General features: G+C 35.6%; 1 protein-coding gene and 1 long non-coding RNA gene across 5 annotated transcripts; both read right to left on the reverse strand.

Annotated features, from left to right (window-relative positions):
• Positions 1–733: 733 nt before the first annotated feature.
• LOC111462999 lies at positions 734–4,900 on the reverse strand. 3 transcript variants are annotated; one of them, XR_002713804.1, is made up of 3 exons: positions 3,921–4,900; positions 982–3,059; positions 734–916 (listed from the first exon to the last, which is right to left on the reverse strand). It is a non-coding gene; the product is annotated as an uncharacterized LOC111462999 (long non-coding RNA). The 3 variants fall into 3 exon arrangements; XR_002713805.1 differs by having other exon boundaries at positions 734–1,030; positions 1,123–3,059; positions 3,921–4,899; XR_002713806.1 differs by lacking the exon at positions 734–916 and having other exon boundaries at positions 1,046–1,946; positions 2,791–3,059; positions 3,921–4,898.
• A 2,617-nt stretch (positions 4,901–7,517) lies between these two features.
• On the reverse strand, positions 7,518–18,599 carry LOC111462578 (protein starmaker-like). Of its 2 annotated transcripts, none has more exons than XM_023106193.1 (14): positions 18,191–18,599; positions 16,790–16,993; positions 16,516–16,697; positions 14,143–14,269; positions 13,839–14,036; positions 13,260–13,298; positions 12,163–13,035; positions 11,951–12,061; positions 11,196–11,269; positions 9,699–9,750; positions 9,421–9,507; positions 9,301–9,344; positions 8,661–8,735; positions 7,518–8,587 (listed from the first exon to the last, which is right to left on the reverse strand). In XM_023106193.1, the coding sequence occupies exons 1-14, from the start codon at positions 18,290–18,292 to the stop codon at positions 8,017–8,019; spliced, it is 2,739 nt and encodes a 912-aa protein (XP_022961961.1). In that variant the 5' UTR covers positions 18,293–18,599; the 3' UTR covers positions 7,518–8,016. The 2 variants fall into 2 exon arrangements, with proteins under 2 accessions (XP_022961961.1, XP_022961960.1); XM_023106192.1 differs by having other exon boundaries at positions 12,163–13,050; positions 18,191–18,597.
• Positions 18,600–18,640: the final 41 nt, after the last annotated feature.

Raw genomic sequence — 18,640 nt, forward strand, 5'->3', positions numbered from 1 at the left:
AAAAAAAAAAAAAAAAAAAAAAAAAAAAAAAAAAAAAAAAAAAACAAATGTCTTCTAATAAAATATTGGAAGCAATACGAATTAATGAATTAAAAGCAAAAATCAAGTTTGAATATTATTTTGGAATAGTAAAAGGATTAACATGTTTATGAATGAAAATATTTTATATTTTTAAAAAATAAATCCAAATGTAAATAGTTTTTAAATACTTGTACCAAATATACCCATTTTTCATGTGTTCAAATATTATTTATAGTTGGGTGGATAAAACATCAATTATCATTTTAAAAGTCTACGATTTGATCTCTCAACTAAAAACCGTTCGAACATAATATTATGTCCCATCTCTCGTGGTCCGTGCTCATTTCGATATCTATTGTTTCTTTTCTAAGAGTATAATATTCATGACCCCTATGTCTTAACGAGAGATCCTTATGTATGAATCCCACACAGACACCAAAATGAGCACGAGCCATGTGGAAGGAATGGAAGATCCCCAACATATCACCTTCTACAAGAATAGCAAAAACCATTAACAAGGAATCATCGACACCCACCGACAATGCTCCTCTTTGATTTTGTTAGAGCACACGGGCACTCGACAACACTTGACAAAGGAATAGGTCACAAATTGACAAAAGTCCGTTACACGAGGCCAAAATCTTATAAAAAAAAACATGAACACAAATTACACAAACCTAATCTTCTCAACCCCAACTCATAATCAAATCTAATACTCTTCTTTACAAAGGGAAGAAACTACACAAAGAACTGATGTCACAATAATGAGACAATAATGACGACATCAACATTACCAACCCACGACATAGTTGAACAATAAAATAAGGAACAAGTAGTTTGGAATTAGTTGTCCGAATTTAGGTAGACGAGGGGGAGGTAGCATAGGAAGAACAAACTACAAGGAAAAAAAAGACCAAGAAAAAGACCCAATGAGTCGTTCAAAAAAGAAGATGTCATTACCATGAACGAAGCTGGGCATGTCATAACAATGTCTGGATTATCCCCAAAACTGGAACAAACAAAATAAAGACTAAGAAATTAATTGTACTTGAATTATAATAAAAAATCACCAACAGATTTGTACAAGTAATAATTGTTGACCGATATTCCTGAAATAATGTAATAGGGATTGTTGAATGTTGACTGGGTTCACAACTGCACTCATTCTTAAACTTCCAGGGTTAGTATATCCAAAATTCCATGTTTATTTTGTAGAAATAATATGGAAAGTTTGAACATTCCCATAAGGATGTCCATATACAACGAACTTGAATTTAGTCTTCTTGTGCGCGTCTACTACAGACCGTAGACTTTCTTGGAATTCCCGTAAGATATTGAAGAGATCTGATCGCCAAAAGGGAACCCAACCGGCTAAGTTTCGTCCTGCCCATCCATTAAAAAAACAAACAGTCCCAGCAAGCCCTAAATCCACCGGGCCGTGCGTTCAAAACAGACCCAGCAACCCAGGAAGTAGATTGTCATCGAACATTCTATACAGTCATCTTTGGTACCGACCACAATAAAGAAAAACATTCATAAAAAATTAGAACATTTCCAACAAAACATGGGAAGTGTATATTATAAAGAACCAAATAAGTCCACCCTGCGTTTTGGCTATACAGCCCCCTCTTCCTGTTAAGCTGCTCCAGGTCTTCCTTCCACTTATCTCAAGTTTCCAATTCCATCATATTCAAGTCCACCGTAATAGCAAATTAGAAGGGCATTAAACCTCAGAAAGATGAGAATTTTGGCAGAAAGCAAAGGGGGGAGACATCATATTATATAGCTATTCAACATTAAATCATTCGGAAAAAGTTTAGAATGCATGGAAGGGCCTTACAGTATCAAGACGGGTAGTGTGAAGTGTGAAGTGTGAAAAAAGTGTCATCATGCATCGCTACTTTCGTGTCAAAACATGTGCAACTCTGAATATGCAAAAGGAACAAAGATGGGCATGGCTCGACTCTACAATGGCAAACAATTGGCAGAAGATAGGTTCTCACAAATTGATGAACTGGGCATGAATGTCAAAAGTAGTTATTCAAGGAACAAAAAATGTAACCATGAACTAAATAAAAACTAGTATAGAAGTTCCAAGTTTAGCAAGCGACTCCTATAATTGATATCATACCCTTGAATGCACGCATGATGCAAGAATGTGTAACCTGGCACACAACACAATATTTGTACAAACGATATCTACACTACACACACACGGAATGACAAAACTAAAAGGCAATCTCTAAAATGTAAAAACTATAGTACACACAGAATGATATTCTTTTTATGGAAAACAAATAAGATATCACTCATAGATAACGAAGGAACATTTCAAAGTAAAGAAATTAAAATTATTTAAAAATCAACACAAAATTAATTTCTATCAACTTCAACAAGCAAGGTGAAAGGATTTCCCTTATCACTAACCCAGGTTGAAAATAAATATTTCACTTATTGGTTATTAAAATAATGATACTCTCCTCCATAAACTTGAATTAGAGAGAAACTTGACTAATTTCGAAGAATTCCATAAAATTATTAATATACTGCTTAGGAGGGAAACATAGGTCTGGTTAGAAAAGATTTGAAAAGCACAATTGCATTTAAGATCAAATAGAAAGGCACGTACTGATTAGCTTTATTCGAAATCATATATTTATAATAATCCTAGCTTTAAAACATTGCAATAAATTCGAAATATTCTTCACAGCATCAGCAGCAGAAGCGGCAGTTACAAATGCAAGGTAAAAGAAATCAAGACTGTGATACCTAAGTGTAGCACATTAAATTCCGCTGATCGGCGTGAAAATTATGACCCCTATAATGTAGCATTTTCTCCAACGTCCTATCAATAATTATTGCGCAAAAACGGAAATGAACATTATTGCGCAAAAACGTCACCTCCATTTGCCCAGTAAACATCGGATAATAAGGAAATTCCCGAAATTCCCGAGCATTAACTCGCAAAAAGAGAATGAAGCCTGTTAAAGCGAACAGCTGCTCAATTCAACACATACGTCTTTATATTATCCTCACACCTGTACGAGGATACGCAACTTCATTAGAAAAAGATTCAAGAACAATCAATTGACATTTTGCTTCTTAAAATTTTAATCTTAACCCTACAAGATGCAAGTAGGAAAACATGCAACCTAGCAAGTAAATTCTTACAATTACTAATACATGGGAAGGGGAGTGTTACACGGTGATATCAGATATTCGAGGAAGTAAAATCGAAAAAGTATAGTGTGATGGGGCAATTAATTCTATCGAAGCAATCTCTAGCAGTACGGCGAGCAGAGGTCTAAAATTCAATTGAAAAAGAGTAAAATACACCACACAAGTTGCATAAACGAATAGGATTTCCTACAAATACTAAAGAGCAAGGAAGTTAAGTGCAAATTGTTTGGTAATCTTGCAAATTATGACATTATAGATAAAGCAAGTTCTCCAATCAATTAATATATTGAGAGATCGTAATAGCCATAACAGCAGTGAAAGGAAAACCGAGAATCAGATTTGAATCACAGGAAAACAAAAAATACACGACCGGAAATTAGATTAGAAGTTCTCCTTCTCCGCCTTATGAACAATCCATTGGTAGACTAATAACAACGTCGTTCAATTTCTAGGTAACATAGGGTTTTTTCAAATGACCTACAGAAGCTATCTAGTGTGAACTTCCCATCGTTGTTAGGAAATTTTTTGGAGAAAACAGAAACCGATGACATGAATTCAAATCAAAGCATGCGCATATTAAGAAACTAGTGCATCAAATGATAAAGAGGCCATAATACAAATGCCAAAAAAATATAACAAGAGAAACATAAACTATTGCTCGAGAGGGAAAAGAATAGAGAGAGAGAGAGGAGAGAGAGACCAATAGGGAGAGGACCAACCTATATCTACATTGAGAGAGGTCCCGTTGTACGGTATTTTCATGGTCGCGCCGAGAACTCCGGTCAGTGAGCAACATGAAAAGGCACGCTCTAAAAAACTGCAAATCCGATTCACTGGATGAAAGACACATACAATTCCAAGTCCAAAAAAGAATGTGAAACTAAAACGGCAAACCGATGGCAAAAAATTACGGAGCCCGATCCATCTATCGAATCTGACAGAGAGAGAAGTGAGCACGCAAAAGCATTAGTATACACTTTATACCAAGTGCCTCTGGGTGCTCACTCTCTTCTGTCAAATTCCAAGTCCCAGGGACGATTACCTATAGAGTAAAACACCATCAAGAACGATAAACAAATAATTTTCAGTAAATAATCTTTCACATGTGTAATGGAGACAAACGTATACACATAGAAATCCGCAGAGAGACGAGAGAGAGATAGATCATAGAATGATGAAGACGACGAAGCGAGGCCAGATCCGGAGCATCAAAAACCATAAAGCCGCTCAAAATCCAAACCATCAACACAACATTTCATGAAGGAACAAACATTTTCTGAAGGTACTGGAAATTAATTAGGGCTCTTAGGTTCAGTACGAAATAAATAAGCGGTTAAAGAAACAAAAAAAAAAAAGAAAAAAAAAACTCGATTCTCTCTCCTCCATGCAGGACGTCGGTAACAGTGCCGACAACACGTAATTAAAAGCTTCTGAAAGACAAATCAAACAGTGCCGTGACCTCGGTGAGCATCGCAACGTTCCTCAAAGAGAATCCACAACAAGAACGAAAAATCATGAGCAAGAACGAAGAAAATCGATACGAACAGATGAATCAAAACAAACAGATTAGCACAAAGAAAGAAGAAATCAGATCGATCCAATCCGATCCAGGAGCAGTAACCAAGAGCTTCAAATCTTATCGTTTAAATCAAAATCTCCACTCGCAGTTTGTTTTTATTGCGAAAGAAACACAAAATGGATCGAGATCTTTCCGGACGCAAAGAAGAAAAAAAAGAAAAAAACGGAGGGGGGGGAATCCAGTATTCCGCTCACATTGAAACCGAGTAATCATAAAAACGGTTCGTCCACGTGTCAATTTTTAATTGGACAGAGATGATTGTCGAGGGTACGTGCCGGAGTACGGAGTGTCGTTACTGGAAATAAATCCTGACCGTAGATTCCGGCTTCGCAGATAGGGTGAATCCCAACCGTAGGATCATTATCATTGAGGTAGGGCCACCAGATGTCGGTCGTCGCCTTGGAGAATGAGAGGTATAGTTGGAAAACACCAACAACGAACCTCAAGCCTTATTTTTTTCCCTTTCACAAAATTAAAAACAAAAAAATTAAAATTAAAATATAATTTTAGTACCTAATAAACATAAAAAAATATATATATAAAATTAAAATGATAATTCATGTTTTATTCACGGATAAAAATACATATACATATTTACATTAATGGGTCAACTTTGGAGCAGTAATGTGGGAGGCCCGAGAAAAATGAGCATCTGGGACCACATTTTAATTTAGTAAAGATGGGATATAAAATAATAATAAATACGAAACTTTATACTAACCGTTACATTGATATAGTTAAGTAAATTAATGTTGATTTATATATAAATTTAAAAAATGGGGAAAATAAAAAGGGGCTGAAATTTTCAGAATGTCAGGTAAATAAATTAATGGGAAGAAAGTGGAAAAAGAGAGGATTTTATGGGAAGCAGAGACCACGCTATTAAAGGGGCAGTGATTGCTACGCATATCCAACTACCTTAATTTAACAATTCCATATGAAAAAATTACCTATCAATTAAGTAAGTAAATTAAATGGATGACATGAATTGTCCAATCAAATTACTGTAGTAAAAATTGCTAAAATTAAATATAAAATATATATAAAAAGAAAGAATTAAAAATACATCATAAAGGTAATTCCACCTAAACATTTTATATTAATATTAAATGATTTAATGATAAAAAGGGAATAAATAAAATTTATGGGATTTTTGTTTGGAAATGGATATTCTTTTTTTAAAAAATTAATTATATTTTTAAAAATTGATTTTAAAATTTTTATATATTTTTTAAAATAAAATTACCCATTTTGTAGCATCTAAAAAGTGCACTAAAGGAAGATTTTTTATTTTTTATTTTTTATTATTTTTTTTTTTTGTGGAGAAATTCCCTATCACATAATGGGGGGACGGAATGTATAGTAAAAGGAAGAGTCCTTGCTGGCCACCTGGCAGTAAATACATATATATATATATATATATATATATATATATATATATTTTAATAAGTTTCTAGAGACAATGATTCTTCCTTTTTCAATTTAATATTTTTTTAAATTACTATTTTCTCTATTTTCTTTAAAATAATATGGCATTTTAATCGCAACAACTACGAAATCGAAAAGAATAATACAAATGTCGAGAAATAGTTTCTTAGATATGGGAATCTAAGAGATCAGTATATTAAGAGAATATCGAAAATTTCTTAGATTTTTTAGTATAGACATTCTAGAACGTTCAAGCTCGTAGTAATTCAAATATTGATTTTTTTTTTTTTTAAATAACTAACTTTTGGAATATAGAATTAATGAAAGTGCAATATCTTCATGGAATCCACTTAGAGTATCGTTGACCAATATAATAATTGTTCCCAATTATGTTTTTAACAAAACTAGTTGCAATATGATGTTAAGAATTAATATTTCATCAATTTTAATTTTGAATATGAAAAAAGTAGGTCATCAAGGTCGACTCACTGGAATTGAATGAGCTAAGAATCTCTGGAGATCTCAGTGCATAAGTGAGACTTAGCCGTCAAAGTACCACTTTCAAGCTCGAACTATTGGAAACGGAAATGCTACTTTCTACTTAGTGATCCCTAGATTGCAGCACGTTTGGTCGAATCACAGCAATTTTCTAATCCTGACGAAGTAGTTCCTTCGAATATCGCAGGTGTAGATTGATCGCAATTGAATTCTACTAAAAAAAATAGAGAAAATACATATCTAAATGAGAGTGAGGTTGAAGATTGAAAAGAGAGAAAGTACGTATCTAAATGAGAGTGAGGTTGAAGATCGAAAAGAAACCGGCTCGAGAAAGAGAGGTTTGGGTGGAGAGAGGACAAGAGTTGAAGAGGTGAAAAGGTGTTAGGGGGGTGGAAAGAAGCAGTAGGGGACAGCACTTTTGACGATCTAAGTTTGAATGTGAGTGGTAGAAACAAAAACAAGGGCAGTAGGGTGAGGTCAGAAGACAGAGCTGCAAATTACAGCACAAGAAGACGACGGCAGTGGGGACTGTGTGTGTTGTCCAACATGCATTGATGAAGGGATCTGGTAAAAAAAACACATATTCAACCCTTCAAAATCAGTCAAGTACCAAACTTTCCCAAAATTGCAAATTTAATAATTCTATCTTCATTTCCAATCATTTCTTTCTTCCAACACTTTTTCCCCCTTCAGATTCAGTGAAGTATATGAGAAAGCTTTAACCTTTCATGACCTATTGCAGGATCGACAGATTCGTGCGTGCAAGTTTATATGTAAATTTAACGACGAACACACGAATAAAGCTATACAATGCTCCACAAGGTTAAGCTTCCAAGGGCATTAATCAAATACCAGACGTTAGGTTAACAATTACTCTGAAAATCACCTCTAGGGAATTAAGATGGTGGTAAAACAGGAGATAAGAAGACAGAAGGGCCTAGAAAGGAAAGACCTTTGTGTTCTGAATCTGTGGCTTTGTTTCTCTAGTAAGCCAATCTTTGTTTTGAGAAAAGCCAAGAGAGTAATACATATAGCTAAATTAACATCCTCTACTATTACCTCCCACAGGATGACATGAATTGCTGCAAACAACTACAAAGAGAACTCTAGCATACTCCTATAATTGTTGCTAACCTACCTAACACTAAGAATATATGACAATCTCTCGAAAACATGCCAATGAGATGAGATGAGATCAGATCAGATCCAGAGCAAGTTTGCTAAGAACTCATTGTAGAATTTGCAAATATGTAATGCAGACGGTGGCGAGAATAGACAAACTCCAACCTTTTTGGAATAGACATGGTGATTCAACCTTTTGACTCTATTCTTCTTTTCTTTCCTGGCTTAGATTCACTGCCCTGATCATTGGATGAAGTTAGTGACTTTCCCTTTGAATTCTCCATTGTTTTCCCAAGAGCAGCTGAGTTCTTCAAATCTCCACTTTCTTTTGATTTTGAAGATGTGAACTTAACCTTGGGGGAGAGATTGGCACTATTAGATTTATCGCCTGTTTTGGTAGTAGACTTTCCCTTTGAAATTGCAGGAGTTTTTGGAGTCTCTTGTTTGGACTTCCCTGTCTTCAACACGTCTTGCTTGGACTTTGCAACAACAGTAGGTGTAGTTATCTCATTATCCTTCAATTTGCTACTCTTGTGTGATTCAGCATCGTCGTTCTTCGACTTGCCAACAATTTTCGGTCCTGTGCTACCAGCTTTGCCGACAGTTTTAGGAGTGGTTTGATCCTTGGATTTGCTTACATTTGCAGGTCTTCCAACCTTAGGGGTATTCTCTTTCGACTTGCCTTCAACTTTGCTGCCACTACTCTGATTAGTTTTTGTAGCTACACCTTTGGATTTGCCGGAGGAAGTCGCTCCACCCCTAGAATTGAGTTTAACGATTAAACATCAAGAACCATTATTGAGAAAGTGAACAGTTGTGGAATAGCACTAACTTTTTCGGTGAGACGTCCATCTTTCCTCGCTTAGCAGCCTCGTTGGCATTTAGTTTCGCCTTTTTCTTTTGAGGTCTGTAACAAAAGATAAAAGAATCGATATAAACAAGATCAAATGCCAACAGCCCTATCCATACATGTCCAGGAGAGAATTCCTACAATATCATGATCATATATATTCATAAATCACCAATTGCATGAGTACAGGCATCACAAGTTTTCAAAAGTCAAATAGAGTCCAAGTTCCAAATTTCTTGGTAATTTAAACAAGCTTCATACTCGTGTTGAATTGACTATAAAGATATTTCCACAATACAAGGCTAGAAGATATCAGAACAGAATAGATATGCAAGATCAGCATATCATCGAGCACATTAACTGCACATCACACATCATATCTACCTGAGTGAAGAAACTCCATATATCCCTAGTTAAGTAAAATATGAACCATCAAAGATTATTAACATAGTCTAAGTTATTAACTGCACATCACACATCATATCTACCTGAGTGACGAATAAAGGTGGCAATTTGTACACGATGTTAACTTTATACGATCGACTATTTCCACAAAGGAAGACCACAAATATACCATATTTGGGAACTAATATTGAAAACTAATATAGTCAGCAGTACATACGTCTCTGCTGCAGATTCTGATCTCACTAGATCTGCTGTTTCCTCCTGTTGTCAGACAATTGAACCTTAGGTTAGAGAATCTTAGATGACAAGCAAAACACACATTCACACAGCCACCTACCCGTTCAGATCCAGAGTCGTCGTCAATATATTCCCATCTCTCCTTTTTAAGATTTAGTATTTCTTCATCTCCATCCGTGTACAAAACCTGCATAGATTGACCCGTGTAAAAAAATACCAAAAACCTATGCATAAACATTCATATGTGCATATGCATATGCACAGCTGTATATAACATACAACACACGTATATGTACTACAATGCATGCATGCATGCCATAGTAACAAAGAATGAACAAACAAACAAACCAACCTAAGATTCCATAAATGATATCTTACCTTGTGCTTCCTTTTTCCAGGATCAAAAGATTCGACTACACCTGCATAAAACCTGCAACAGATAGGAGATGTCACGCAACAAATAACAAGAAAGTAAAAGGCCAGCATAATTGTTTAACCATGTAAATATGGCGATATTAACAGAACAAAAAAAAAAAATGAAAACTCAGCAGAGTTCAAGGGCTACCGTTCACTAATCATAATAATGCACCGGAAGTACTAATGTGAAAAATGTGGTCATTAATAAGCAGAAAGCATTCACCTTTCAACCGACTGAAGAATTGAGAAATAACTAACATGACTAAAAAGAACTCATAACGTAGAACATAGAGTAAGGGGAACGTTAAAACTTCTTTTTTCTGTAGTTAACAAACTCAAAAGGCCTGTGTGTAAATTCTTGAGGGAGATCATGGAGGATGGTAGTGGGTTTTGTTTAGTGACCTAGGAAATAATTTCTAGATATTGATGCAGGGAGGGTTTGGGATCAGTCATTTCATTTACAAGAAAACTGGCCTCCCAACCAAATGATTATCACGCTTCCCTTGACCCCAGATTCTTTGTGGCACAAGATCAATCATATGGGTGTCATTTCAATGGATGAGACAGAATTTTACCTTGATTTCTTAACACAGAAATCTTCCAAAATCAATAAGTCCGCAACTAGGGTTGAACCCAGCTCCAAACAGGATCATACACACAAAGATAAGAATCCTGAACACTGGTATGAAAAGGAATCCACTTAGAACGGATTGAATAAGAGTCAACTTCCCTCCTTTCACAAAGCCAAGATGGAAACCCACCTAGGGTTGCAGCCGAAAGGAAGCCCAAGGCAGAACAGAAGAGACCCACTGCATGAGCAGCTAGAGAAGAGTTCAACTTATAAGATGCACAATTGATGCCAAGGACCTAAGACCCCAAATAAGCTCAGACACAATGAATGTGATTGATATTTACAAATGAGTCCCCCCAAAACAAAAGAAAATAGTATCAACTGCAAACTGCAGATATAACAAGTGAAGATTCTCTCCCCCCACCTGAAAACACTTGATAGCCCCTCTCTTTCCACACCAGTGGCAAGTAATCTACTAAGAATATCCATCACTAATATAAAGAGAAAGGGGAAAGAAATCCCCTTTTTAACCCCTTGAAAAACTCCACCTTATTTCTCGGTTTTTCGTTGTTATGGAATATTTCACCGTACAACCCCAAATTTAAATCCAAGATCTCCACTTCCACCAGAAACCTTTCTTTCCATGGAGCTTGTCCAAAAACTCTCAATCCACATGATCTTGAGCTTTTTCAAAATCACTTTTCAAATCTTAGTCCTGACTTTGAACAAGACACTAATTAAATGAGGTGCCCATGTGGTCGCGCGCAAAAATAATATAAATTATACTTCTGCATACCATGTGTCCACTACAATTTAAGTTCATCATATCATGATACCATACATCAAAGACACCTAAAAAAATTAGAGGAGACACCATTGGTACTTACATGCGATCCTTTGGCCACCACACTTTTATCTTTGAACCAACCAAAGATTCATCAAAATCCTTGGTTTCAGACTCCTGAAAATGACAGTAAGTGAAACTAAGATTTAAGTTTCCAACACAACAAAGAAGAGTGCAATGGGCCAATCACCAATGTTGCTTTAAGATCATATACAACAAAGAGGCAGCAGTATTAAAAACCAGAAATAGTATTACAGGATAGCAAATGTAGAAGTTCAAATATCCATTATTTCATCACGTTTATAGGCTTTTGGTTATTTGGTTATGTATTGTTTACGTTTCGCAAACTCAAGATAAAGAACTTTGGATAAATCAGCTGATGTCTATAAAAGCAAACAAGTATTTTTTATCTTCACAAAATGCTTCACAAATGCACTCAAACAAACACAGTAAAAAAACGAATTATGATCTGACATCTAATCAGGAAAATACAAAGAATTCAGTAATTATTGTATATATGTAAACAGACGCAAGTTGAATTAGAACACGCTAACTACGACGCATTGATGGCAATAAAAGCAGTCATGAAGAACAACTTAATATAATAATCATTTTTTAAGAGCACAAGAGCCTCCCAACCAATTAACTTAAGAGAGTTTTTTCTTTTTTTTTTTTAACATTCACGTACTCACCACAATACAATGATTGCAACATTACTAAATTTATTCTCTAAGTGGGTAAGAAGTTCCTCCTCCATAATGACATGGAACTAATTAACATTATACAGTACGAACATACTTTTTCTTTGCTCGGAGTTCGTTTCCTCTTGGAAGCTGGTGTTGTAGTCTTGTCCAAGATCTTCTCATCTTTGGTGGTTTTTGAGGTTGGTTTCAGCACAGGTGTTGCTTCCTAGAAGAATAACCATAATTCAACCAAGCAATTACTAATGCATCAACGGGGATAAGATTTTATCATTAAGCCAAACATAGATTTAACACTGCTTCAATCACCTTTTTATCATCATCATCTGACAAATTTTTAATGGTTTTTCCAGAAATAGATTTCCCCAATCCCTTCTTTCTCTTAGCCTCCGATTGTTTTAAAGATTCACCACTACTCTTACTGGCTCCACCTCCCTTCCTAGCGGACTGTTTCAACGTCTTAACTTCAGAATCACTAGCAGTATCACTTTCCCTTTCTGCTGCATCTTCAGCTGCAGTCTTAGTATCATCAGAAGCTCCAGCTGGAGCCTTCTCTTCACCGTGTGAAACGATCTTTGCTCCTGACTTATTCATTCCATCAGATGCTTTTTTTGAAACTTCTGCAGATGATGCCACCACCACTTTAGCTGGGTTTCCCTTCTTTTTTGCCTGTACAGACTTATTGTTACACTCACTGGGAACGCTTCCACTAAGTGAAGATGAAGCAATGTGTGCTGATTCAATCTCCATAGCCTTGGGTGAAGAAGGCTTGGCATCAACCGCATTTTCTGAAGGCAAGTTTTCAGCAGTCCGGTCCCCCCGAGGAGAACTAGGATGGTCACTACGGCTTTCATGTTCTGGTTGATTCTCAGATTCCTTCGGAGCATCAACATGAGGAACTGCTGTAGATTTTGCGGATTGTTTAGGTTTTCTGCCTCTTTTCTTAGGGATCTTTTCAGATCTTTCCTTCACATTGCTAGCCTTCTCAGATCCCAAATTAGCAGGTTCAGGATTTTTGGGTGATTTCACCTCTTTGCACTCCTGACCACCATGTTCTTCCTTCTTGTGCACCAAACTAGAGACAGAGACATCTTCACCCCCCTGTGCAGCTCCATTGCTCTTAACTGAGTCATGATGTTTCTCAACGGCCAAGTCAACTCTCTCAGGTGTGGCCACTTCTGTCTGGTTTTCTTCAACCTGATAGATATCGTATCATTTTACTCCATACCAGTTAAATAAAATTAACTACTTTCTACATACCAACCTAATATGTTATATTTTGCATATGTTATCTCACTTGCATAAGAAGACTATAAAGAACTGCCTGTTCTAACCAGAGAAGAAATACTTCATAAAATTAAATCAGGAAAGAAAACACATTAAGAACCATTGCACGGTTGCATTACCTCATCCCCAGACGTTCTAACGCACTGGCTCTCAGCAACCTGCACAAAGTTTCAACAGATAAAAATGCAAAAACCATTTAAAATTCAAATTCCAGCGAAGATGTCAGCATCATACAAAAATCACTTTTGTCAAGGCTATATTTATCTAATATGCTGACTCGTGGGTGTTAAATAGTATTATAACCAGAATCTCAAAATTTTAAAATAAAATAAATAAATAAATAACCAACCTCTGTAACACAGAAACTCATGGCAAATTCAATTTCACAATCATGAATCCTATAAATTTAAAAATGAGAATCAAAGATTATATCCATGGAAAATTTGCATGAAATAAACACAGTTGCAAATATTATAAAAGATTCTAATGACTTGTCTCCCAGCAACAAACGGAGAGAAAAGACCAAAAGAGCTTTGTTTTTTTATGATACCAAGTCTAGAAGATATAAAATCTCATTTGTACAGTACTCAACAGTAGGAGGTGGGTAAATGGTATGATTATTAGTAAGACTTGAATGGTACCCCAATCTTAAAATAAATTGTTAAGAATACTCAACTAACAATTATTTAAAAACTTACCACGTTTTCACCAGCATCGTTAAGATTGCTTGGCTCAAGAGAGCCAGAAAGATCTTTGCATATGGAAGCAATAATATCACTATAATCATCAAAACAAATTCCTAAGCTTTTTACAGCTTGAACCAAATAAGGTTTGAGCTTGGTAGAACAGTTATCAAGAACTCTCTCTCCTAACTTCCGAGCAATAGGTAGAATTTCCTGAAAATGGCATTATAGGATTCAACAGACAATCAAAGGGGACAATATTAATAACTAAAAAAGAGAGATAAGGGTAAAAAAAAAATAACAACTCAAAGCATATCACCTCATTGTCCTTCTTCACACTTTCTAAGATCGGTGAGAGGAGATCTACAGCTATGTCTTCACTTTCTTCTAAGACAAGGCTCATAATTGTCTCCATTGACGAAAATACATTCTCTGGGTGATAATCTCTGGATGAAAAATACTATAAATGAACTTAACAACATAGGGGAAACCAAAGTTTCTAAAATTAGGACTTCCAACTCGGCAAAATAAAACCTGCTAAGTCCTCACAAATAAGAACAAGAACAAAAAGGGAAAATGAAAAATAAAAGATGTTCAACTAAACTATTGGGAAACAATGGAAGCAATCTATTAGAAGGAAAATGTTAGACCAAAATTGAGTAGATCGATGGCCTACAATTTTACAAACAAAACCTAAGTGGTATAGTATCATACAAATGAGATCAAATCAGAGAACAAAGTACGAAGAGATTCTTTGGTGGTCTGTTTAGTCAGAAATTAATAGCCGAAACATTGTTTGAATATAAGAAATTTTCTTTTGTAAAACTTTTATTTGCCATTATTAATATGAAATCACATAAAATTTTACTCTTCAAACACCAGGGAATAGTTCCTTGTTACAGCAGTCTAACTTCAAATTACCAGCAACTTATTAAAAGAATTGGCATAGCAAGATATATGCCAAGACATCATTACAAATCATAAACTTGGCCCCTAGGCTGTCCTCTTTTTGTTTTGATTAATATCATAGTGTTTCTTGTCTAAGAAAAATAACAATTATAGGCAACATGTTGCAAAACAATATTCAAACAACCCATTCTACAATTGCATGAAAGTATTTTAATGCGCAAAGGATTTAGACTAAAGAACAAGCAAAGCAACTCCATTCCATTCAATAAACGACTAAAACTGTAGATTTGTGTCTAGACTCAAATGTAAGTCTTTTATCTTTTAATTATATTTTCCTTTTATAATTAGTTTCCCTTGAAGAAATTTCTCTGGAATTATATTGGTAGTAACCAAAACAGAACTAGAATAGTATTGAAATATAAACGATAAGAACTACAAGATAAACCAAGTGTTTCAAGGTACTTGGACTCTCTCCTCTTGAGATCTCTCTCAAGCCCTAATTCACTCACCAAGATAAAGCCTACCTTTTTCCAACTCCCTCTATTTATAGCTAATACTATGACAACCTCCCTAACTAAATACTAATATACCCTTATAATACTCTAATAACATTTCTATCATTATTCGCCCCTCAAACACACCTTGTTCTCAAGGTGTGGTTAGCAAAGTAATCTCATAATGGTGGGGGAAAGATCAAACTGTAACATGCTTCGACCCTTTTTCATCTTTCTTTAATGAAAACCTAGCAGGTCAACACGCTAACGACCAAGTGCAACGGCCGACAAACTCAAGTAAACCCATCAAAAAATAGGCTCCAAGCTACAAAAGCATAATCACACAACAAAAGAATGCAACACAAAGGCCCCATAAAGTTGGGAATCCTTCTTGAAACCCTATTAAAGGTATTAAATCTACCACAGAGAACCTGTTAGACAAAAAACTTTACCTTATTCAAATTTTCACCTTCCACAATGAGTCAAAGACCTATTCACTCAAGGGAGAAGGGTTTGCATGGCAAAGAAAAAAGAATTTACGCGAGAACCCTTCTAAAGGACAAAGGTCTCAAATATGAACATTCTTCTCCCAAGGTTATAACAAGCTGCCTAAGCATCGATAGAAAATTGATCACATCCCCCATTTCACATTCTGACAAGCACAACTAAATCCCAACGAAGGAGAGGACAAAGCTGAGATAGAACAACTACAACAAAATGATTCTTCATTGAGGATAACTGATATAAGCCAGATTCTTACTTGTTACCATCCTTGAAGCAATTCTTATCTCACTCAATTACCAAACTCAATCCAGCTCAGCATCTATACTCACATTCAGGGACAACAAAAGAAAACTCTATTCCATATAAGAAGCTTTGAAAAAGTATAAGGGACATTTCTTTATTCATAAAGGTTGCCTACCAACCAACCCAACCACCAGCCCGTGACACTAATTAACACAGACAATAGTTAAAAGCCAAACTTATTACAATATGGTCAACTAATTCACCATATTATATTTTCAATTAAGTTTTTCTTGTCAATCCTTCATATGCACTCAAATTCCACAGCTATATATCATCCAAAGCAACCATTATAATAGTTCATACTTCGTTCCTTTTTTCATCTTCTCTAGTATAAGTCAATTTCTGATGAAGTACAGAAGTCTTGTGGTATTTTGCATACAATAGAACTTGAATTGTGGGAAGATTAATATTTGTCACAACTGTGCGCTTACAAGTAAAAATTTAAAAGGAACTAGATTTCAAAATAAAATCGAGTATGATACCTTACTGTCTTAAGGAAATGTTGGAACATCTCAATGATCAATCCATCACATTCCAAATCCAGCATGACCACACATGATCTGACCTTTGCAACGGTTTCAAGAATGGATGCCCTCTTTGCATATGATCGACTAGACTTGTCAGAGAGATTTTCAAAGGATGATACTATAAGATGAAATACCTCCTGAACAGCAGCATACATACAATTCTTTAGAGATAAATTTGATATGTGGGGAATTGACATCGTATCCACTCATAAACCAAATTTCTAATTACCTTCATTTGCTCATCATTGTAAGGGGCATCAGGTGCAGTGATCCTAGTTATTTCACTAATGCATGCAGCAACTGCAACTTTGACATCAATATCCGAATGTCTTAGAAGTTGATCAGAAATCAGGGCTTTCAGTGATGGAGTGAGCGCACTCTGCATTGATTTTGAGGGGGATTGTTCAACCCTCGCCAACAAACTCTCTATTTTCTGCAATCAGGCAGATTATTGTGAAGTTAAAAAAAAACATGTAAAAAGCTACCTAACATAACCACGAAAATTAAGATCCATTTAGATAAAACTTATAAATACCAAGGACCTAGTTAAGCACCTAATATTTCATTATATCTCAATTCACCCGAAGCAAGGAAAGAGAAGAGAGAGGGTAATTACATTAGCAGGAAAGAAAAAGAAATAAGGTGGAAATACTGAACTACATAACTGGTCTTAAAAGCATGAATCCTCATTACATTATGACCCATTATCCATATTCCTGGAAGTCTTAAAGAAGACATACAATCTTAACCACTCCCTCCTGAACAGTTCTCAAACATTCGCATTACTTTCAAGCCAACAAAAGTGATACTCTAACTAATGCCACCTGCTAGATCAATGTGGAGTTATAATATGTCAGCCTACCAGCACTATGTAGATAAACTTGAATAGAAGTGGATCAAATTATCTCCTAATTTAAGTGGTTCTACTCAAAACCAAAGCCTTCAGATGTATAAAAGAAACTAGAAGAATTATATCTAAGAATCAATTCAACCTCTTTCTTTCGTGCGAACGAAGAGGCTTCAAGTAAGAAAAATCTTGTGAAAGGTGTTGTTTCAAACCTAATAGTGTCTGGTGCGAAATAGTTAAATGACAGCTACAAGATTAGAAAACAATGCAGTGCTATGCACAAACCATCACTGGAAATACCTTCCTATATATACTTCGAACAACTCATAAGCTCTCTTCCATAACTATGCACCACATAAGCAACACAAGCAGATTTCAAATACAATTTCCGTAACTTATTTCCCATTGATGCCCACAAAATAACACACTCCACCGATAAAATTAGAAGACCAGCTGCACAACTAATTCATTCTGCAATTTTATTCAAAGTCGCATGTATAATATGTAGACATTACTGTACACGCGGGTCTCGAATGTGGTAAAAAGTCGGGAACTTGCAACACATGGCAAACAAGACAGAACACGGTAAATTGTATAGAGGAAACCAATCGAGCATGAAATGTCAGCGTAAACGGTACAGAAAAAGAAAATTCAAAGAAAACATTCTACCACGTTGAAAAAACTAATTCAACAATACACAATCCTGAGGGAAATTCCCAAATTAAAAAAGAAAAAACCCCGCTGAGAAAGTATAGAGAAGAAAAAAAAAACGGAAAGGCTTACGTCGAGAAGAGGTAGAAGTTCTTCAACTGAAGTAGGAGGGTCAACAATCTTATCGCCAGCTTCCAAAAGCTGTTCTTCGACATCCTTGTCAGAAGACGCCATTGTTGGTCGGTTTGCAGCTTAAGCTTCCAGATCCTTCGAAGTGCGGAAGAGTTGAGTTCAATTGAAGTCCATGGAAGCAGAGGAACGCACCGAATCGGATGGGAATGTGGAGAAATCGGATAGAAATGGGAGGGAAACTTGAGAGCGAGAGGAGCTAGGGTTTCTTTTTTTCTTTTTTCTTTTTTTTTTTTTTCTTTTTGTTGTTGTTCTTGAGAGATATAAGAGAGAGGGAAAAATGAGTGTTTCGAAATGCTTTGCTGGGAAAAATAAGACTCTCTCAACTCTTTGTATTAAAAACAAGCTTAGCTCTTTTCTACTATCTGCGCTACACGGCCTCTCTCTTTTATT

This window comes from Cucurbita moschata, unplaced genomic scaffold, assembly GCF_002738365.1.
Source record: "Cucurbita moschata cultivar Rifu unplaced genomic scaffold, Cmos_1.0 Cmo_Scf00027, whole genome shotgun sequence".
NCBI lineage: Eukaryota > Viridiplantae > Streptophyta > Magnoliopsida > Cucurbitales > Cucurbitaceae > Cucurbita > Cucurbita moschata.

What these genes read in the sequence shown, in the direction of transcription:
- LOC111462578 (XM_023106192.1), bottom strand. Translation starts at nt 18,292, where the DNA reads ATGGCGTCTTCTGACAAGGATGTCGAAGAACAGCTTTTGGAAGCTGGC. An exon ending in CATTTCCTTAAGACAGTAAG is followed by an intron (nt 14,270 to 16,515) that starts GTATCATACTCG and finishes TTTTTCATCCAG; the next exon opens with AGATTATCACCCAGAGAATG. An exon ending in GAACTCCGAGCAAAGAAAAA is followed by an intron (nt 11,270 to 11,950) that starts GTATGTTCGTAC and finishes TGTCATTTTCAG; the next exon opens with GAGTCTGAAACCAAGGATTT.